This window comes from Salvelinus fontinalis, chromosome 29, assembly GCF_029448725.1.
Source record: "Salvelinus fontinalis isolate EN_2023a chromosome 29, ASM2944872v1, whole genome shotgun sequence".
Classification (NCBI taxonomy): Eukaryota; Metazoa; Chordata; class Actinopteri; order Salmoniformes; family Salmonidae; genus Salvelinus; species Salvelinus fontinalis.
The window spans coordinates 19,049,633-19,072,753 of record NC_074693.1 but is presented as its reverse complement, the minus strand read 5'-3'; the positions used below and the strand labels follow the sequence as shown (position 1 = coordinate 19,072,753).

The following is a 23,121-nucleotide window of genomic DNA, read 5'->3' as shown; positions in this document are numbered from 1 at the left end:
CTTCCTCTCCCCACAATAGTACTAATAACGTGGAAATCGGTCTTACTAATGGATACCGTTGGCTCATGACTGCCCATAGATAAGCCTCAACCTCTGGGTTCTTCATCTAGCATGGTATCAGTGTTCATCATATCATACTACTACTGTCAGGTATGTGTTCATCATAGGGGAGAGTGGGGTAAGTTGAGACCTTTTTTACATTCAGCATCACTCTATCAAGGGAAATATAGTATTTCTAACAAAGATATCTACATATATTTCAGGATGTTGCGTATCCCTTGAAATAATCAGAATTCATGTAAACATTACAGTTTTGAAAACATAGCTTGTCCAAAAAAAGTTGCCTCTTGGGACAACTTACTCTGGGTATGGGGGAAGTTGAGCCGCGGGACAGGGTAAGTTAAGCTGCCTACACATTTCTGTACTGAATTAAATATTACCACTACCCTTTTAAAACCATATCTATTTTTATTTCCCAAACACAATTCAACACAAACACAATCGCCCCCGTTCACATCGACGGGGGCTGTAGTGGAGCAGAGTTCCTTTGTGTCCACATGACCAACAAACTATCATGGTCCAAACACACCAAAACAGTTGTGAAGAGGACACGACAACGCCTATTCCCCCTCAGGAGACTGAAAAGATTTGGCATGGGTCCTCAGATCATCAAAAAGTTATACAGCTGCACCATCGAGAGCATCCTGACTGGTTGCATCACCGCCTGGTATGGAAACTGGTTAGCATCCAACCCTGTACATCACTGGGGTCAAGCTTCCTGCCATCCAGGACCTCTATAACAGGCAGTGTCAAAGGAAGGCCCTAAAAATTGTCTAGGACTCCAGCCACCCTGGTCATAGACTGTTCTCTCTGCTACCGCACAGCAAGCGTGACCGGAGCACCAAGTCTAGGTCCAAAAGGCTCCTTAACAGCTTCTACCCCCAAGACTGCTGAACAGTTAATCAATTGGCTACTCGAACTATTTGCATTGATCCCCCCATTTTTTTTTTACACTGCTGCTACTCGGTGTTAATTATCTATGCATAGTCACTTTACCCCTACCTACATGTACATACCTTAATTACCATCAACTAACCTGTACACCCGCACATTGACTTGGTACTGGTACCCCCTGTATATAGCCTCGTTATTTTATTGTGTTACTTTATTATTATTTATTTTTTACTTTAGTTTAATGAGTAAATATTTTTATTTTATTTCTCTTATTTCTCTTAAAACTGCATTGTTGGTTAAGGGCTTGTAAGTAAGCATTTCACGGTATTCAGCGCATGTGGCAAATAACATTTGATTTTATATTTTTGTATTTGAATAATTTTAAGCATCTTTTAACACAGGCTTAACACCTAACACACACTTTTAACATAGGCCAGGCCCTGTTGTTACCTCATATCCCAGCGATAATGCCTTGCATTACGCCTGGGAAGAAAACACCTCCATTTGCTCAACTTGCCATTGGCTTAACCATTGGCTCAACTTACCCCATGGCCATTGCTCAACCTACCCCAAGGCAAACATTTGGACTATATTAGCCCACACAATATAGGGATGCACTTTCATACTAGGTTTATGACCTCATATTGAAGCTTATAGAGACCCCAACTGATGTAAAGAACAATCTTTAAATTATCTATATTGGTTTAGATACAAGCATCATGAAACTTCTAACCCAATAAATTCATTTGACGTGGTGAAAATCTGTTTTTTGGACCTAACTTGCTTACTACTTTTTCCATGTGGTTTCTTCTTTCACAGACGGCATGAAATGAGGACCTCTTCTTAAATATTTGGTCAAATTATTAATTTTGTGTATGGTTTCCTAGAAATAAGGGTGGCTCAACTCACCCCTTTGTCTCAACTTGCCCCACTCTCCCCTATCATACTGCTACTTGCAGGTATTAATGTTCATTATACTGTAGAAGAATATATATGGGTCAGGGACTTACTCTTCTGTCCAATGTTGTCGATCGATTCTGAAAAGAGAAGATGAGAAATGTGCAGTCATGTCTCTGTGTTGTTTGCTGTATTATGGACAAATAAAGAAATGGAAATGCTTTGACCATTTTCAGCAGAATAACTCTTCAGTATAATGTGTAGATTGTGCTGAAAACAAAGGATTATTTTCTCCTTGGTGTACTTGGCATCAATATCCTTGGCACACAAATTACCGTTTAATAACGATAAATAAACTGAGGATGATGCAGACATCCAGCAAGTGTGCTGAATCCCTATAAGTGCCATCTGACACATCAAACTCCCACAACTTACAGAAACATAATCACGACCTGATCCAATCATAAATTACTCTCCTTCTTTAACCTTTTGATATAGTAAAGCATTGCTGTGCATTAACACAAAAGCAGTGGCAACAACAGTAGCATCGTGCCTGGTGCAGTCTGGCGTGAATGCTGACTGGCAGCTGCTCCACCTGCGGCAGGGCAGGCCTGAGACAAAGCTGCTGACCACATGACAGGATCAGCACCCCAGTCCTCAGCACACTGATTCAGCTCAGCTAATATACATGAGTAGCACCCTACTACACACACCTACTAATACACCTATACACATGAAAAGCACCAAGACACAACTAATACCAGGGGTTGGAACCGGTTCAGGGAACAGAACCGAAAACCGGAAAATAAATAAATATTCCAAGGAATAGAATTAGAACTGGGAACGAAAGTGATCTATACTGTTCCGGAACAGAACCTTTATTTTAAAAGCATGGGAACCGGTTATTAACGTTATTTTACGTTCCCAGGCAATTTTTTCCAGTCCCTTCCCCAATATTTTTAAAAATAAACACCTATGCAAGCTCTCCCTCTGTCAATCAGAAACTTATTCCAGTGTCTGCCTGCAAGATGAAAATCTTTGTCAGTGTGTGTGCATGTTTAGGCAACCTGCCCCTCCCCCTCCGAAGCATAGTCTAGTAGCCTAATGACCTTACAAACTGGATTCAGAAATTAGGGAGTGAGATTTTTAATTAGAGAAGAATCGATTAACTTTTTCAATGCTAGTTAGGGATACTATCGTTATCACATTTCACATTGGATTTATTAATTACAAAGAGGTAAGATGTTGTTTTAATTCTGGTGCCACTGCACACGCAAGCTTGTTAGCTAGCTAGCTTCTCTGGTCCAACGTTAAGTCAACTCTGAAGTTCAAAGACATTCAAAGTTCCTCCATAGAAGCTGCTCCTCCGTAGGTATAATTCTGTAGGCCTAATTCAGATAATGCATGTCATCACAAGATGCCCAGCACTTCAAGCCAAGCCTCCAAACAGTTTTGTTTCCCCATAAACATAACAGATGGTATATGAATTACCATGCGCGATTTTGCCAATTTAGCGCCACTGGGCCTGCCAGCAGACCGGGATGGGGTGGGGACAGGGACGGGGATGGGGGGGTGAGGTTATAATCATGTAAATCCAAATAATTTAAGTCCAGAAATGCATTCTGATTGGGTCAAATTTACAGTTTATTTTCTCACAGATAGGGAAAAGGTTGTTCACTTTTGCAGCTAGCTTTGTTAAGTTTTGTTAGTGGCACACTGAATAGTTATAGCTAGTTGGCTACGCTTTTATCAACATGGATATCCGAAAATGGCTGAGCACTGCCAAAAGCAAAGAATTGAGGACCACCATGTCAAAACCGATGCTGAGCTCACCAAGCAGCCTGTTAGCCCAACTACTGAGGTTGAGGAACCTAGCAGCAAATGCCCTCACGCCGCCTGCTGCCCAACAAGATGGAGAAGAGCCATAGCCCAGCACTAGGGTAACATCCCAACAAGCACCTGCACCTCCATTACCCCAGCCACTAGCACCTGATGACCTTGGTGATGAGGAGCCAGCGTTACCCCAGCCACCTGACGACCTCGGTGATGAGGAGCCAGCGTTACCCCAGCCACCTGACGATCTCAGTGATGAGGAGCCAGCGATACCCCTGCCACCTGACGATCTCAGTGATGAGGAGCCAGCCTTACCCCAGTCACCTGACGACCTCAGTGATGAGGAGCCAGCCTTACCCCAGCCACCTGACGATCTCAGTGATGAGGAGCCAGCGATACCCCAGCCACCTGACGATTTCAGTGATGAGGAGCCAGCGATACCCCTGCCACCTGACGATCTCAGTGATGAGGAGCCAGCCTTACCCCAGCCACCTGACGATCTCAGTGATGAGGAGCCAGCGATACCTCTGCCACCTGACGATCTCAGTGATGAGGAGCCAGCGATACCCCTGCCACCTGACGATCTCAGTGATGAGGAGCCAGCGATACCCCTGCCACCTGACGATCTCAGTGATGAGGAGCCAGCGATACCCCAGCCACCTGACGATCTCAGTGATGAGGAGCCAGCGATACCCCTGCCACCTGACGATCTCAGTGATGAGGAGCCAGCCTTACCCCTGCCACCTGACGATCTCAGTGATGAGGAGCCAGCCTTACCCCAGCCACCTGACGATCTCAGTGATGAGGAGCCAGCCTTACCCCTGCCACCTGACGATCTCAGTGATGAGGAGCCAGCCTTACCCCTGCCACCTGACGATCTCAGTGATGAGGAGCCAGCGATACCCCAGTCACCTGACGATCTCAGGGATGAGGAGCCAGCGCAGGTTTATCTTGACACTTACCAAAGCCACATTTTCAGTGGGAGAAAGCAAACCTTTTGTAGAGCCTGGTTCAAGGTCTGCATTTGGTTGTGGTGCATGCTATGTCGTCTGATGATGCAATAGACGAATTGTTCAATGTGTCTAGCTCTCTGTACAACTTCTTTAGGAAACCCACGGTGGCTGCACAGTACACTGGAGAAAAACTGAAAAGAGTTCTTGATCAGAGATGGACTGGAGACCTCGCCACTGTGTCAGTCATTTTGAAAACAAGTGACAACATCACAGAGAAGCTCTGTGAAATCGAATTTACTCGCGCATATGGCACAGATGTGAGACTTGAGGCCATTGAGGCTTATTGAAAGCAGTGACAGAGCCAAGCTTTAAGTTTATTGTGAACATGACTCACACAATTCTGGGGCTCTTCGACCCTCTTAATGAGTTACTGCAGTCAGAAGCTACTGATCTGCACACTGGTGTCAAACTTGTCTGCAGCTCTTATGGGTGCGTTGAAAAACGGTGATGTGATGCTGAATTCAAAAAGCTTTGGGAGGCATGCCAAGAAGGTACGGGCACACCAGCTCCAAGCAAACAACGGAGACGGATGAGTTTAACTCTGCAAGAGTATGTAGTTGAAAGCACAGTGGGTCAGCATGATGATGGAGAAGAGATTACTGTTTTTCAGCACTTTCTATGCCGTGCTGGGGGAAATGTCATCACGATTAGTAGTTAACTAGTGGAAGCTCTGTGGATGCATGGATGCAGAGAGCCCAAACCTTTGGGATGTGAACAAGGTCAAGACATTGCTATTAATAGAAATACAGCTTTTGTGTTATTTTATGACCAAAGTGGTCCATTGGCTATCCACTTTGGTGGTGCTGAAATTGGCAGCCTATTCCTTCATGGAGCATAATGGCGGTAGCCTTCAGTCCATGGTCCTGAATCGATGGTTACGGTGTGTGATGTTTTAATGAACACATCTTGGGCATGCTTTCTTGTGGCATGGCATGCTTTCTTGTGTACAAAATAACAGTTGTTGTGTATGTGGCTGCAGTTCAGGCCTACATTTTAGTACATGTTGTATGTCAGAGTAGTATAGGACCAATACACAGTGTAGCCTGCTAAAAGAAGTAAGTAAACGTTCACTATGTTATCATTCATTTGCATTACACAGTCATTGTGTGATAGGCTACTTTAAAAATTATGTCAATACTATGAAAATGACACATAGCCTACTTTTTTGCCTCTCCCTGCTCTCTTGCTATAGTGTGTGTGTGTGTGCTCTCTGAATTTGCATTTACTATTATCTTATTAAAATTGGCTACTACCATGCAGGAAATGTAACATCAGCTATTAATACAGAATATACACTTAGTTTGATTTCGTTTGCTTTTCTGTCACACCTTGATCTGTTTCACCTGTCCTTGTGCTTGTCTCCACCCCCTCCAGGTGTTGCCCATCTTCCCCATTATCCCCTGGGTATTTAAACCTGTGTTTTCTGTCTGTCTGTGCCAGTTCATCTTGTATGTTCCAAGTCAAACAGCGTGTTTTTCCCCGTGCTCCTGCCTTTTCTATTCTCTTTTGCTAGTCCTCCCGGTTTTGACCCTTGCCTGTTTTCTGGTCTCTGTACCCACCAGCCTGACCATTCTGCCTGCCCTGACCTCGAGCCTGCCTGCTACTCTGTACCTCCTGGACTCTGAACTGGTTTTGACCTTTTGCCTGTCCACGACCATTCTCTTGCCTACCCCTTTTGGATTATTAATAAATATCAAAGACTCAAACCATCTGCATCTGGGTCTCGCCTTGTGCCCTTATAGTACGAACTGGCCCCCTGCCGGCGCAGGGTTTTTCTTTGTGGAAAAGAAGGACAAGACCCTGCGTCCGTGCATTGACATAACGATCAAGAATTGTTACCCCCTACCACTCCTCTCCTTGGCTTCCGAACCTCACCAGGGGGCTACCATCTTTTCCAAACTGGACCTTTGGAATGCCTACCACCTGGTTCGGATACGCGAAGGGGATGAGTGGAAGACAGCCTTCAACACTTCCAGACCCTGGTAAACGATGTGCTTCGGGACATGTTAAACCGTGTCGTGTCCGTCTACCTCGACATCATCCAGTTTTTTCCCTTCTGCCCAAGTACACGTCCTCCATGTTAGACAAGTCCTTCAGCGTCTCCTGGAGAATTAGTTATTTGTGAAAGCGGAGAAATGCGAGTTCCACCGTTCTACGCTCTCCTTTCTGGGATATGTCATCGCTAAAGGAAATGTCCAGATGGACCCGGAAAAGGTGAAAGCAGTAGTGGATTGGTCCCAACCTACGTCCAGGGTGCAGCTACAACATTTCCTGGGGTTTTCCAATTTCTATCGGTGTTTTATTCGAGGGTACAGCACCCTGGCGGCCCCCCTCTCGGCACTCACCTCTCCCAAGGTACCGTTCACATGGTCCCCAGCGGTTGACAGAGCCTTTGTGGACCTGAAGTGTCGGTTCACTACAGCCCCCATCCTCGTCCATCCGGACCCAAACCGTCATTTTGTGGTTGAGGTCGATGCTTCTGAATTTGGAGTGGGGGCTATCCTGTCCCAGTGATCTGTCCAGGACCAAAAGCTCCATTCCTGTTCCTTCCTGTCCCATCGTCTCAACTCTGCAGAAAGAAACTACGAAGTGGGTAACCGAGAACTCCTGGCGGTCAAGATGGCACTGGAGGAGTGGAGACTGGCTGAAGGGAACAGAACATCAGTTTGGAATTTCTCCGCACAACCAAGCGCCTTAACTCCAGGCAGGCCCAGTGGGCTCTGTTATTCACCAGGTTGAACTTCACCATTTCCTATCGCCCAGGGTCCAAGAATGTTAAACCTGATGCCTTCTCTCGCCTGTACAGTCCCGCTGCCACATCCTCTGACTCAGAGACCATCCTCCCTACCTCATGCCTTGCGACTGCTGTGGGCTGGGGTATTGAGACCCTGGTCTGCAAGGCACAACGTTCCCAGTATGCCCCTGGAGGTGGCCCGGCTAACCGGTTGTTCGTCCCTAATTCAGTCCGGTCCCGGGTCCTGAAATGGGCTCATTCCTCCTGGCGAGTTCCGGATGACCCTGGCCTTCCTCCGACAACGTTTCTGGTGGCCCACAATGGTTCTTGACGCATCTGCCTTCGTTGCCTCATGCACCGTTTGTGCTCAGAATAAGACTCCACGGCAAGCCCCTTCCGGCTTCCTTCAGCCACTACCTGTCCCTCATCGTCCCTGGTCCCATATCTCCCTGGACTTTGTCACTGGGCTCCCTCCGTCTGATGGCAACACCGTCATTCTGACGGTAGTGGATCGGTTTTCCAAGGCCGCCCATTTCATCCCTCTCCACAAACTACCCTCTGCCAAAGAGACGGCCCAGCTCATGGTGCAGCACGTCTTCAGGATCCACGGACTCCCGGTGGACATGGTCTCCGACCGGGGTCCTCAGTTCTCGTCTCAGTTCTGGAAGGCGTTCTGCACCCTTATTGGGTCGTCGGCCAGCCTGTCCTCCGGATTCCATCCCCAATCCAACGGCCAGTCGGAGCGAGCAAACCAAGACCTGGAAACCACCCTAAGATGCCTAGTCTCAACCAACCCCACTACCTGGAGCTGAAAACTGGTTTGGGTGGAGTATGCCCGGGAACACTCTTCCCTGTTTGGCCACGGGACTCTCCCCTTTCGAGTGCTCCATGGGATATCAACCTCCTCTCTTCCCAGAACATGAGCAGGAAGTCAACATACCCTCGGCCCAGATGTTCGTCAGTCACTGTCGGCGTACCTGGAAAAGAGCCCGGGCGGCGCATCTCAAGACCAACTCCAGGTATAGTCGACAAGCGGATTGCCGCCGGACTCCAGCTCCTCGCTATCGCATTGGGCAGAGGGTACGGCTATCCACACGGGACCTGGCCCTTCGGGTGAAGTCCCGCAAACTTTCTCCCCGTTTCATTGGCCCTTTCCCCATCTCTAGAGTCCTTAGTTCCACTGCTGTTCGTCTTTTGTTACCCTGTACTCTCCGTATTCACCCTACATTGCATGTGTCTAGGATTAAGCCCGTGTCTCACAGCCCTATTTTCTGAAACTCTCCCACAGAAAATATTGTGCACCTGGAGAAGTGGCAGGTTGGCTTACTGTAGGTTACGCTCATCGCGTAGACTCACAAATTCAACAGAAAAGTTTAAGCTATGAACCCTGTAAGAATCTTTGATACGCTAGCAGTGCTCATCCTGTTGGTAGGCGCAAATTATGTGTAGGCCTACGGCAGATACGGCTGTATGAATAGACCTACGGCAGCAACGGCTGCAATTTGTATTATGTGTAGGTCTACGGCAGCTACGGCTGCATTTTGTATTATGTGTAGGTCTACGGCAGCTACGGCTGCATTTTGTATTATGTGTAGACCTACGGCTGCATTTTGTATTATGTGTAGGCCTACGGCAGCTACGGCTGCATTTTGTATTATGTGTAGGTCTACGGCTGCATTTTGTATTATGTGTAGGCCTACGGCCGCTACGGCTGCATTTTGTATTATGTGTAGGTCTACGGCTGCATTTTGTATTATGTGTAGGCCTACGGCAGCTACGGCTGCATTTTGTATTATGTGAAGACCTACTGCTGCATTTTGTATTATGTGTAGGTCTACGGCTGCATTTTGTATTATGTGTAGTCCTACGGCTGCATTTTGTATTATGTGTAGGTCTACGGCTGCATTTTGTATTATGTGTAGGCCTACGGCTGCATTTTGTATTATGTGTAGGCCTACGGCAGCTACGGCTGCATTTTGTATTATGTGTAGGCCTACGGCTGCATTTTGTATTATGTGTAGTCCTACGGCTGCATTTTGTATTATGTGTAGGCCTACGGCAGCTACGGCTGCATTTTGTATTATGTGTAGGCCTACGGCTGCATTTTGTATTATGTGTAGGCTTACGGCAGCATTTTGTATTATGTGTAGGCCTACGGCTGCATTTTGAATTATGTGTAGGCCTACGGCTGCATTTTGTATTATGTGTAGGCCTACGGCTGCTACGGCTGCATTTTGTATTATGTGTAGACCTACGGCTGCATTTTGTATTATGTGTAGGTCTACGGCTGCATTTTGTATTATGTGTAGGTCTACGGCTGCTACGGCTGCATTTTGTATTATGTGTAGGCCTACGGCTGCATTTTGTATTATGTGTAGGCCTACGGCAGCTACGGCTGCATTTTGTATTATGTGTAGGTCTACGGCTGCATTTTGTATTATGTGTAGGCCTACGGCTGCATTTTGTATTATGTGTAGGCCTACGGCTGCATTTTGTATTATGTGTAGGCCTACGGCTGCATTTTGTATTATGTGTAGGTCTACGGCTGCATTTTGTATTATGTGTAGGTCTACGGCTGCATTTTGTATTATGTGTAGGTCTACGGCTGCATTTTGTATTATGTGTAGGTCTACGGCTGAATTTTGTATTATGTGTAGGTCTACGGCTGCATTTTGTATTATGTGTAGGCCTACGGCTGCATTTTGTATTATGTGTAGGCCTACGGCTGCATTTTGTATTATGTGTAGACCTACGGCTGCATTTTGTATTGTGGGAAGACCTACGGCTGCATTTTGTATTATGGGTAGGCCTACGGCAGCTACGGCTGCATTTTTTATTATGTGTAGGTCTACGGCTGCATTTTGTATTATGTGTAGGTCTACGGCTGCATTTTGTATTATTTGTAGACCTACGGCTGCATTGTGTATTATGTGTAGGTCTACGGCTGCATTTTGTATTATTTGTAGACCTACGGCAGCTACGGCTGCATTTTGTATTATCTGTAGGTCTACGGCTGCATTTTGTATTATGTGTAGACCTACGGCAGCTACGGCTACATTTTGTATTATGTGTAGGCCTACGGCTGCATTTTGTATTATGTGTAGGTCTACGGCTGCATTTTGTATTATGTGTAGGTCTACGGCTGCTACGGCTGCATTTTGTATTATGTGTAGGCCTACGGCTGCATTTTGTATTATGTGTAGGCCTACGGCAGCTACGGCTGCATTTTGTATTATGTGTAGGTCTACGGCTGCATTTTGTATTATGTGTAGGCCTACGGCTGCATTTTGTATTATGTGTAGGCCTACGGCTGCATTTTGTATTATGTGTAGGCCTACGGCTGCATTTTGTATTATGTGTAGGTCTACGGCTGCATTTTGAATTATGTGTAGACCTACGGCAGCTACGGCTGCATTTTGTATTATGTGTAGGCCTACGGCAGCTACGGCTGCATTTTGTATTATGTGTAGGCCTACGGCTGCATTTTGTATTATGTGTAGACCTACGGCTGCATTTTGTATTATGTGTAGGCCTACGGCTGCATTTTGTATTATGTGTAGACCTACGGCTGCATTTTGTATTATGTGTAGGTCTACGGCTGCATTTTGTATTATGTATAGACCTACGGCTGCATTTTTTATTATGTGTAGGTCTACGGCTGCGTTTTGTATTATGTGTAGGCCTACGGCAGCTACGGCTGCATTTTGTATTATGTGTAGACCTACTGCTGCATTTTGTATTATGTGTAGGTCTAGGGCAGCTACGGCTGCATTTTGTATTATGTGTAGGTCTACAGCTGCATTTTGTATTATGTGTAGGTCTACGGCTGCATTTTGTATTATGTGTAGGCCTACGGCTGCATTTTGTATTATGTGTAGGCCTACGGCAGCTACGGCTGCATTTTGTATTATGTGTAGGCCTACGGCTGCATTTTGTATTATTTGTAGTCCTATGGCTGCATTTTGTATTATGTGTAGGCCTACGGCAGCTACGGCTGCATTTTGTATTATGTGTAGGCCTACGGCTGCATTTTGTATTATGTGTAGGCTTACGGCAGCATTTTGTATTATGTGTAGGCCTACGGCTGCATTTTGAATTATGTGTAGGCCTACGGCTGCATTTTGTATTATGTGTAGGCCTACGGCTGCTACGGCTGCATTTTGTATTATGTGTAGACCTACGGCTGCATTTTGTATTATGTGTAGGTCTACGGCTGCATTTTGTATTATGTGTAGGTCTACGGCTGCTACGGCTGCATTTTGTATTAAGTGTAGGCCTACGGCTGCATTTTGTATTATGTGTAGGCCTGCGGCAGCTACGGCTGCATTTTGTATTATGTGTAGGTCTACGGCTGCATTTTGTATTATGTGTAGGCCTACGGCTGCATTTTGTATTATGTGTAGGTCTACGGCTGCATTTTGTATTATGTGTAGGTCTACGGCTGCATTTTGTATTATGTGTAGGTCTACGGCTGCATTTTGTATTATGTGTAGGTCTACGGCTGCATTTTGTATTATGTGTAGGCCTACGGCTGCATTTTGTATTATGTGTAGGCCTACGGCTGCATTTTGTATTATGTGTAGACCTACGGCTGCATTTTGTATTATGTGTAGACCTACGGCTGCATTTTGTATAATGTGTAGACCTACTGCTGCATTATGTATTATGTGTAGGCCTACGGCTGCATTTTGTATTATGTGTAGACCTACGGCTGCATTTTGTGTTATGTGTAGGCCTACGGCTGCATTTTGTATTATGTGTAGGTCTACGGCTGCATTTTGTATTATCTGTAGGCCTACGGCTGCATTTTGTATTATGTGTAGATCTACGGCTGCATTTTGTATTATGTGTAGGCCTACGGCTGCATTTTGTATTATGTGTAGGTCTACGGCTGCATTTTGTATTATGTGTATGCCTACGGCTGCATTTTGTATTATGTGTAGGCCTACGGCAGCTACGGCTGCATTTTGTATTATGTGTAGGCCTACGGCTGCATTTTGTATTATTTGTAGTCCTATGGCTGCATTTTGTATTATGTGTAGGCCTACGGCAGCTACGGCTGCATTTTGTATTATGTGTAGGCCTACGGCTGCATTTTGTATTATGTGTAGGCTTACGGCAGCATTTTGTATTATGTGTAGGCCTACGGCTGCATTTTGAATTATGTGTAGGCCTACGGCTGCATTTTGTATTATGTGTAGGCCTACGGCTGCTACGGCTGCATTTTGTATTATGTGTAGACCTACGGCTGCATTTTGTATTATGTGTAGGTCTACGGCTGCATTTTGTATTATGTGTAGGTCTACGGCTGCTACGGCTGCATTTTGTATTAAGTGTAGGCCTACGGCTGCATTTTGTATTATGTGTAGGCCTGCGGCAGCTACGGCTGCATTTTGTATTATGTGTAGGTCTACGGCTGCATTTTGTATTATGTGTAGGCCTACGGCTGCATTTTGTATTATGTGTAGGTCTACGGCTGCATTTTGTATTATGTGTAGGTCTACGGCTGCATTTTGTATTATGTGTAGGCCTACGGCTGCATTTTGTATTATGTGTAGGTCTACGGCTGCATTTTGTATTATGTGTAGGTCTACGGCTGCATTTTGTATTATGTGTAGGTCTACGGCTGCATTTTGTATTATGTGTAGGTCTACGGCTGCATTTTGTATTATGTGTAGGCCTACGGCTGCATTTTGTATTATGTGTAGGCCTACGGCTGCATTTTGTATTATGTGTAGACCTACGGCTGCATTTTGTATTATGTGTAGACCTACGGCTGCATTTTGTATAATGTGTAGACCTACTGCTGCATTTTGTATTATGTGTAGGCCTACGGCTGCATTTTGTATTATGTGTAGACCTACGGCTGCATTTTGTATTATGGGTAGACCTACGGCTGCATTTTGTATTATGGGTAGGCCTACGGCAGCTACGGCTGCATTTTTTATTATGTGTAGGTCTACGGCTGCATTTTGTATTATGTGTAGGTCTACGGCTGCATTTTGTATTATTTGTAGACCTACGGCTGCATTGTGTATTATGTGTAGGTCTACGGCTGCATTTTGTATTATTTGTAGACCTACGGCAGCTACGGCTGCATTTTGTATTATCTGTAGGTCTACGGCTGCATTTTGTATTATGTGTAGGTCTACGGCTGCATTTTGTATTATGTGTAGGTCTACGGCTGCATTTTGTATTATGTGTAGGCCTACGGCTGCATTTTGTATTATGTGTAGGCCTACGGCAGCTACGGCTGCATTTTGTATTATGTGTAGGACCTACGGCTGCATTTTGTATTATTTGTAGTCCTATGGCTGCATTTTGTATTATGTGTAGCCCTACGGCAGCTACGGCTGCATTTTGTATTATGTGTAGGCCTACGGCTGCATTTTGTTTTATGTGTAGGCTTACGGCAGCATTTTGTATTATGTGTAGGCCTACGGCTGCATTTTGTATTATGTGTAGGCCTACGGCTGCATTTTGTATTATGTGTAGGCCTACGGCTGCTACGGCTGCATTTTGTATTATGTGTAGACCTACGGCTGCATTTTGTATTATGTGTAGGTCTACGGCTGCATTTTGTATTATGTGTAGGTCTACGGCTGCTACGGCTGCATTTTGTATTAAGTGTAGGCCTACGGCTGCATTTTGTATTATGTGTAGGCCTGCGGCAGCTACGGCTGCATTTTGTATTATGTGTAGGTCTACGGCTGCATTTTGTATTATGTGTAGGCCTACGGCTGCATTTTGTATTATGTGTAGGTCTACGGCTGCATTTTGTATTATGTGTAGGTCTACGGCTGCATTTTGTATTATGTGTAGGCCTACGGCTGCATTTTGTATTATGTGTAGGCCTACGGCTGCATTTTGTATTATGTGTAGGTCTACGGCTGCATTTTGTATTATGTGTAGGTCTACGGCTGCATTTTGTATTATGTGTAGGCCTACGGCTGCATTTTGTACTATGTGTAGGTCTACGGCTGCATTTTGTATTATGTGTAGGCCTACGGCTGCATTTTGTATTATGTGTAGACCTACGGCTGCATTTTGTATTATGTGTAGACCTACGGCTGCATTTTGTATAATGTGTAGACCTACTGCTGCATTTTGTATTATGTGTAGGCCTACGGCTGCATTTTGTATTATGTGTAGACCTACGGCTGCATTTTGTATTATGGGTAGACCTACGGCTGCATTTTGTATTATGGGTAGGCCTACGGCAGCTACGGCTGCATTTTTTATTATGTGTAGGTCTACGGCTGCATTTTGTATTATGTGTAGGTCTACGGCTGCATTTTGTATTATTTGTAGACCTACGGCTGCATTGTGTATTATGTGTAGGTCTACGGCTGCATTTTGTATTATTTGTAGACCTACGGCAGCTACGGCTGCATTTTGTATTATCTGTAGGTCTACGGCTGCATTTAGTATTATTTGTAGATCTACGGCTGCATTTTGTATTATGTGTAGGCCTACGACTGCATTTTGTATTATGTGTAGGTCTACGGCTGCATTTTGAATTATGTGTAGACCTACGGCAGCTACGGCTGCATTTTGTATTATGTGTAGGCCTACGGCAGCTACGGCTGCATTTTGTATTATGTGTAGGCCTACGGCTGCATTTTGTATTATGTGTAGACCTACGGCTGCATTTTGTATTATGTGTAGACCTACGGCTGCATTTTGTATTATGTGTAGAGCTACGGCTGCATTTTGTATTATGTGTAGACCTACGGCTGCATTTTGTATTATGTGTAGACCTACGGCTGCATTTTGTATTATGTGTAGACCTACGGCTGCATTTTGTATTATATGTAGGCCTACGGCTGCATTTTGTATTATGTGTAGACCTACGGCTGCATTTTGTATTATGTGTAGGCCTACGGCTGCATTTTGTATTATGTGTAGACCTACGGCTGCATTTTGTATTATGTGTAGGTCTACGGCTGCATTTTGTATTATGTATAGACCTACGGCTGCATTTTTTATTATGTGTAGGTCTACGGCTGCGTTTTGTATTATGTGTAGGCCTACGGCAGCTACGGCTGCATTTTGTATTATGTGTAGACCTACTGCTGCATTTTGTATTATGTGTAGGTCTAGGGCAGCTACGGCTGCATTTTGTATTATGTGTAGGTCTACGGCTGCATTTTGTATTATGTGTAGACCTACGGCTGCATTTTGTATTATGTGTAGGCCTACGGCTGCATTTTGTATTATGTGTAGGCCTACGGCTGCATTTTGTATTATGTGTAGGTCTAGGGCAGCTACGGCTGCATTTTGTATTATGTGTAGGTCTACAGCTGCATTTTGTATTATGTGTAGGCCTACGGCTGAATTTTGTATTATGTGTAGGTCTACGGCTGCATTTTGTATTATCTGTAGGCCTACGGCTGCATTTTGTATTATGTGTAGACCTACGGCTGCATTTTGTATTATGTGTAGGCCTACGGCTGCATTTTGTATTATGTGTAGGTCTACGGCTGCATTTTGTATTATGTGTAGGCCTACGGCTGCATTTTGTATTATGTGTAGGCCTACGGCAGCTACGGCTGCATTTTGTATTATGTGTAGGCCTACGGCTGCATTTTGTATTATTTGTAGTCCTATGGCTGCATTTTGTATTATGTGTAGGCCTACGGCAGCTACGGCTGCATTTTGTATTATGTGTAGGCCTACGGCTGCATTTTGTATTATGTGTAGGCTTACGGCAGCATTTTGTATTATGTGTAGGCCTACGGCTGCATTTTGAATTATGTGTAGGCCTACGGCTGCATTTTGTATTATGTGTAGGCCTACGGCTGCTACGGCTGCATTTTGTATTATGTGTAGACCTACGGCTGCATTTTGTATTATGTGTAGGTCTACGGCTGCATTTTGTATTATGTGTAGGTCTACGGCTGCTACGGCTGCATTTTGTATTAAGTGTAGGCCTACGGCTGCATTTTGTATTATGTGTAGGCCTGCGGCAGCTACGGCTGCATTTTGTATTATGTGTAGGTCTACGGCTGCATTTTGTATTATGTGTAGGTCTACGGCTGCATTTTGTATTATGTGTAGGTCTACGGCTGCATTTTGTACTATGTGTAGGCCTACGGCTGCATTTTGTATTATGTGTAGGCCTACGGCTGCATTTTGTATTATGTGTAGACCTACGGCTGCATTTTGTATTATGTGTAGACCTACGGCTGCATTTTGTATAATGTGTAGACCTACTGCTGCATTTTGTATTATGTGTAGGCCTACGGCTGCATTTTGTATTATGTGTAGGTCTACGGCTGCATTTTGTATTATTTGTAGACCTACGGCTGCATTGTGTATTATGTGTAGGCCTACGGCTGCATTTTGTATTATTTGTAGACCTACGGCAGCTACGGCTGCATTTTGTATTATCTGTAGGTCTACGGCTGCATTTAGTATTATTTGTAGACCTACGGCTGCATTTTGTATTATGTGTAGGCCTACGACTGCATTTTGTATTATGTGTAGGTCTACGGCTGCATTTTGAATTATGTGTAGACCTACGGCAGCTACGGCTGCATTTTGTATTATGTGTAGGCCTACGGCAGCTACGGCTGCATTTTGTATTATGTGTAGGCCTACGGCTGCATTTTGTATTATGTGTAGACCTACGGCTGCATTTTGTATTATGTGTAGACCTACGGCTGCATTTTGTATTATGTGTGGAGCTACGGCTGCATTTTGTATTATGTGTAGACCTACGGCTGCATTTTGTATTATGTGTAGACCTACGGCTGCATTTTGTATTATGTGTAGACCTACGGCTGCATTTTGTATTATATGTAGGCCTACGGCTGCATTTTGTATTATGTGTAGACCTACGGCTGCATTTTGTATTATGTGTAGGCCTACGGCTGCATTTTGTATTATGTGTAGACCTACTGCTGCATTTTGCATTATGTGTAGGTCTACGGCTGCATTTTGTATTATGTATAGACCTACGGCTGCATTTTTTATTATGTGTAGGTCTACGGCTGCGTTTTGTATTATGTGTAGGCCTACGGCAGCTACGGCTGCATTTTGTATTATGTGTAGACCTACTGCTGCATTTTGTATTATGTGTAGGTCTAGGGCAGCTACGGCTGCATTTTGTTTATGTGTAGGTCTACGGCTGCATTTTGTATTATGTGTAGACCTACGGCTGCATTTTGTATTATGTGTAGGCCTACGGCTGCATTTTGTATTATGTGTAGGCCTACGGCTGCATTTTGTATTATGTGTAGACCTACGGCTGCATTTTGTATTATGTGTAGACCTACGGCTGCATTTTGTATTATATGTAGGCCTACGGCTGCATTTTGTATTATGTGTAGACCTACGGCTGCATTTTGTATTATGTGTAGGCCTACGGCTGCATTTTGTATTATGTGTAGACCTACGGCTGCATTTTGTATTATGTGTAGGTCTACGGCTGCATTTTGTATTATGTATAGACCTACGGCTGCATTTTTTATTATGTGTAGGTCTACGGCTGCGTTTTGTATTATGTGTAGGCCTACGGCAGCTACGGCTGCATTTTGTATTATGTGTAGACCTACTGCTGCATTTTGTATTATGTGTAGGTCTAGGGCAGCTACGGCTGCATTTTGTATTATGTGTAGGTCTACGGCTGCATTTTGTATTATGTGTAGACCTACGGCTGCATTTTGTATTATGTGTAGGCCTACGGCTGCATTTTGTATTATGTGTAGGCCTACGGCTGCATTTTGTATTATGTGTAGGTCTAGGGCAGCTACGGCTGCATTTTGTATTATGTGTAGGTCTACGGCTGCATTTTGTATTATGTGTAGGCCTACGGCTGCATTTTGTATTATGTGTAGGTCTACGGCTGCATTTTGTATTATCTGTAGGCCTACGGCTGCATTTTGTATTATGTGTAGACCTACGGCTGCATTTTGTATTATGTGTAGGCCTACGGCTGCATTTTGTATTATGTGTAGGTCTACGGCTGCATTTTGTATTATGTGTAGGCCTACGGCTGCATTTTGTATTATGTGTAGGCCTACGGCAGCTACGGCTGCATTTTGTATTATGTGTAGGCCTACGGCTGCATTTTGTATTATTTGTAGTCCTATGGCTGCATTTTGTATTATGTGTAGGCCTACGGCAGCTACGGCTGCATTTTGTATTATGTGTAGGACCTACGGCTGCATTTTGTATTATGTGTAGGCTTACGGCAGCATTTTGTATTATGTGTAGGCCTACGGCTGCATTTTGAATTATGTGTAGGCCTACGGCTGCATTTTGTATTATGTGTAGGCCTACGGCTGCTACGGCTGCATTTTGTATTATGTGTAGACCTACGGCTGCATTTTGTATTATGTGTAGGTCTACGGCTGCATTTTGTATTATGTGTAGGTCTACGGCTGCTACGGCTGCATTTTGTATTAAGTGTAGGCCTACGGCTGCATTTTGTATTATGTGTAGGCCTGCGGCAGCTACGGCTGCATTTTGTATTATGTGTAGGTCTACGGCTGCATTTTGTATTATGTGTAGGTCTACGGCTGCATTTTGTATTATGTGTAGGTCTACGGCTGCATTTTGTACTATGTGTAGGCCTACGGCTGCATTTTGTATTATGTGTAGGCCTACGGCTGCATTTTGTATTATGTGTAGACCTACGGCTGCATTTTGTATTATGTGTAGACCTACGGCTGCATTTTGTATAATGTGTAGACCTACTGCTGCATTTTGTATTATGTGTAGGCCTACGGCTGCATTTTGTATTATGTGTAGACCTACGGCTGCATTTTGTATTATGGGTAGACCTACGGCTGCATTTTGTATTATGGGTAGTCCTACGGCAGCTACGGCTGCATTTTTTATTATGTGTAGGTCTACGGCTGCATTTTGTATTATGTGTAGGTCTACGGCTGCATTTTGTATTATTTGTAGACCTACGGCTGCATTGTGTATTATGTGTAGGCCTACGGCTGCATTTTGTATTATTTGTAGACCTACGGCAGCTACGGCTGCATTTTGTATTATGTGTAGGCCTACGGCAGCTACGGCTGCATTTTGTATTATGTGTAGGCCTACGGCTGCATTTTGTATTATGTGTAGACCTACGGCTGCATTTTGTATTATGTGTAGACCTACGGCTGCATTTTGTATTATGTGTAGAGCTACGGCTGCATTTTGTATTATGTGTAGACCTACGGCTGCATTTTGTATTATGTGTAGACCTACGGCTGCATTTTGTATTATGTGTAGACCTACGGCTGCATTTTGTATTATATGTAGGCCTACGGCTGCATTTTGTATTATGTGTAGACCTACGGCTGCATTTTGTATTATGTGTAGGCCTACGGCTGCATTTTGTATTATGTGTAGACCTACTGCTGCATTTTGTATTATGTGTAGGTCTAGGGCAGCTACGGCTGCATTTTGTTTATGTGTAGGTCTACGGCTGCATTTTGTATTATGTGTAGACCTACGGCTGCATTTTGTATTATGTGTAGGCCTACGGCTGCATTTTGTATTATGTGTAGGCCTACGGCTGCATTTTGTATTATGTGTAGGTCTAGGGCAGCTACGGCTGCATTTTGTATTATGTGTAGGTCTACAGCTGCATTTTGTATTATGTGTAGGCCTACGGCTGAATTTTGTATTATGTGTAGGTCTACGGCTGCATTTTGTATTATCTGTAGGCCTACGGCTGCATTTTGTATTATGTGTAGACCTACGGCTGCATTTTGTATTATGTGTAGGCCTACGGCTGCATTTTGTATTATGTGTAGGTCTACGGCTGCATTTTGTATTATGTGTAGGCCTACGGCTGCATTTTGTATTATGTGTAGGCCTACGGCAGGTACGGCTGCATTTTGTATTATGTGTAGGCCTACGGCTGCATTTTGTATTATTTGTAGTCCTATGGCTGCATTTTGTATTATGTGTAGGCCTACGGCAGCTACGGCTGCATTTTGTATTATGTGTAGGCCTACGGCTGCATTTTGTATTATGTGTAGGCTTACGGCAGCATTTTGTATTATGTGTAGGCCTACGGCTGCATTTTGAATTATGTGTAGGCCTACGGCTGCATTTTGTATTATGTGTAGGCCTACGGCTGCTACGGCTGCATTTTGTATTATGTGTAGACCTACGGCTGCATTTTGTATTATGTGTAGGTCTACGGCTGCATTTTGTATTATGTGTAGGTCTACGGCTGCTACGGCTGCATTTTGTATTAAGTGTAGGCCTACCGCTGCATTTTGTATTATGTGTAGGCCTGCGGCAGCTACGGCTGCATTTTGTATTATGTGTAGGTCTACGGCTGCATTTTGTATTATGTGTAGGTCTACGGCTGCATTTTGTATTATGTGTAGGTCTACGGCTGCATTTTGTACTATGTGTAGGTCTACGGCTGCATTTTGTATTATGTGTAGGCCTACGGCTGCATTTTGTATTATGTGTAGGCCTACGGCTGCATTTTGTATTATGTGTAGACCTACGGCTGCATTTTGTATTATGTGTAGACCTACGGCTGCATTTTGTATAATGTATAGACCTACTGCTGCATTTTGTATTATGTGTAGGCCTACGGCTGCATTTTGTATTATGTGTAGACCTACGGCTGCATTTTGTATTATGGGTAGACCTACGGCTGCATTTTGTATTATGAGTAGGCCTACGGCAGCTACGGCTGCATTTTTTATTATGTGTAGGTCTACGGCTGCATTTTGTATTATGTGTAGGTCTACGGCTGCATTTTGTATTATTTGTAGACCTACGGCTGCATTGTGTATTATGTGTAGGTCTACGGCTGCATTTTGTATTATTTGTAGACCTACGGCAGCTACGGCTGCATTTTGTATTATCTGTAGGTCTACGGCTGCATTTAGTATTATTTGTAGACCTACGGCTGCATTTTGTATTATGTGTAGGCCTACGACTGCATTTTGTATTATGTGTAGGCCTACGACTGCATTTTGTATTATGTGTAGGTCTACGGCTGCATTTTGAATTATGTGTAGACCTACGGCAGCTACGGCTGCATTTTGTATTATGTGTAGGCCTACGGCAGCTACGGCTGCATTTTGTATTATGTGTAGGCCTACGGCTGCATTTTGTATTATGTGTAGACCTACGGCTGCATTTTGTATTATGTGTAGACCTACGGCTGCATTTTGTATTATGTGTAGAGCTACGGCTGCATTTTGTATTATGTGTAGACCTACGGCTGCATTTTGTATTATATGTAGGCCTACGGCTGCATTTTGTATTATGTGTAGACCTACGGCTGCATTTTGTATTATGTGTAGGCCTACGGCTGCATTTTGTATTATGTGTAGACCTACGGCTGCATTTTGTATTATGTGTAGGTCTACGGCTGCATTTTGTATTATGTATAGACCTACGGCTGCATTTTTTATTATGTGTAGGTCTACGGCTGCGTTTTGTATTATGTGTAGGCCTACGGCAGCTACGGCTGCATTTTGTATTATGTGTAGACCTACTGCTGCATTTTGTATTATGTGTAGGTCTAGGGCAGCTACGGCTGCATTTTGTATTATGTGTAGGTCTACGGCTGCATTTTGTATTATGTGTAGACCTACGGCTGCATTTTGTATTATGTGTAGGCCTACGGCTGCATTTTGTATTATGTGTAGGCCTACGGCTGCATTTTGTATTATGTGTAGGTCTAGGGCAGCTACGGCTGCATTTTGTATTATGTGTAGGTCTACAGCTGCATTTTGTATTATGTGTAGGCCTACGGCCTAATTTTGTATTATGTGTAGGTCTACGGCTGCATTTTGTATTATCTGTAGGCCTACGGCTGCATTTTGTATTATGTGTAGACCTACGGCTGCATTTTGTATTATGTGTAGGCCTACGGCTGCATTTTGTATTATGTGTAGGCCTACGGCTGCATTTTGTATTATGTGTAGGCCTACGGCAGCTACGGCTGCATTTTGTATTATGTGTAGGCCTACGGCTGCATTTTGTATTATTTGTAGTCCTATGGCTGCATTTTGTATTATGTGTAGGCCTACGGCAGCTACGGCTGCATTTTTTATTATGTGTAGGCCTACGGCTGCATTTTGTATTATGTGTAGGCTTACGGCAGCATTTTGTATTATGTGTAGGCCTACGGCTGCATTTTGAATTATGTGTAGGCCTACGGCTGCATTTTGTATTATGTGTAGGCCTACGGCTGCTACGGCTGCATTTTGTATTATGTGTAGACCTACGGCTGCATTTTGTATTATGTGTAGGTCTACGGCTGCATTTTGTATTATGTGTAGGTCTACGGCTGCTACGGCTGCATTTTGTATTAAGTGTAGGCCTACGGCTGCATTTTGTATTATGTGTAGGCCTGCGGCAGCTACGGCTGCATTTTGTATTATGTGTAGGTCTACGGCTGCATTTTGTATTATGTGTAGGCCTACGGCTGCATTTTGTATTATGTGTAGGTCTACGGCTGCATTTTGTATTATGTGTAGGTCTACGGCTGCATTTTGTATTATGTGTAGGCCTACGGCTGCATTTTGTATTATGTGTAGGTCTACGGCTGCATTTTGTATTATGTGTAGGTCTACGGCTGCATTTTGTATTATGTGTAGGTCTACGGCTGCATTTTGTATTATGTGTAGGTCTACGGCTGCATTTTGTATTATGTGTAGGCCTACGGCTGCATTTTGTATTATGTGTAGGCCTACGGCTGCATTT

General features: G+C 44.2%; 1 protein-coding gene across 1 annotated transcript in view; it reads right to left on the bottom strand.

Annotated features, from left to right (window-relative positions):
- zdhhc2 (zinc finger DHHC-type palmitoyltransferase 2) overlaps positions 1 to 23,121 on the bottom strand; it is a 76,337-nt gene that overhangs the window by 15,473 nt on the left and 37,743 nt on the right. The window contains exon 2 of the mRNA XM_055888501.1: positions 1,965 to 1,991. Coding sequence (XP_055744476.1) covers positions 1,965 to 1,991 — 27 coding nt within the window. The remainder of the gene's footprint in view (positions 1 to 1,964; positions 1,992 to 23,121) is intronic.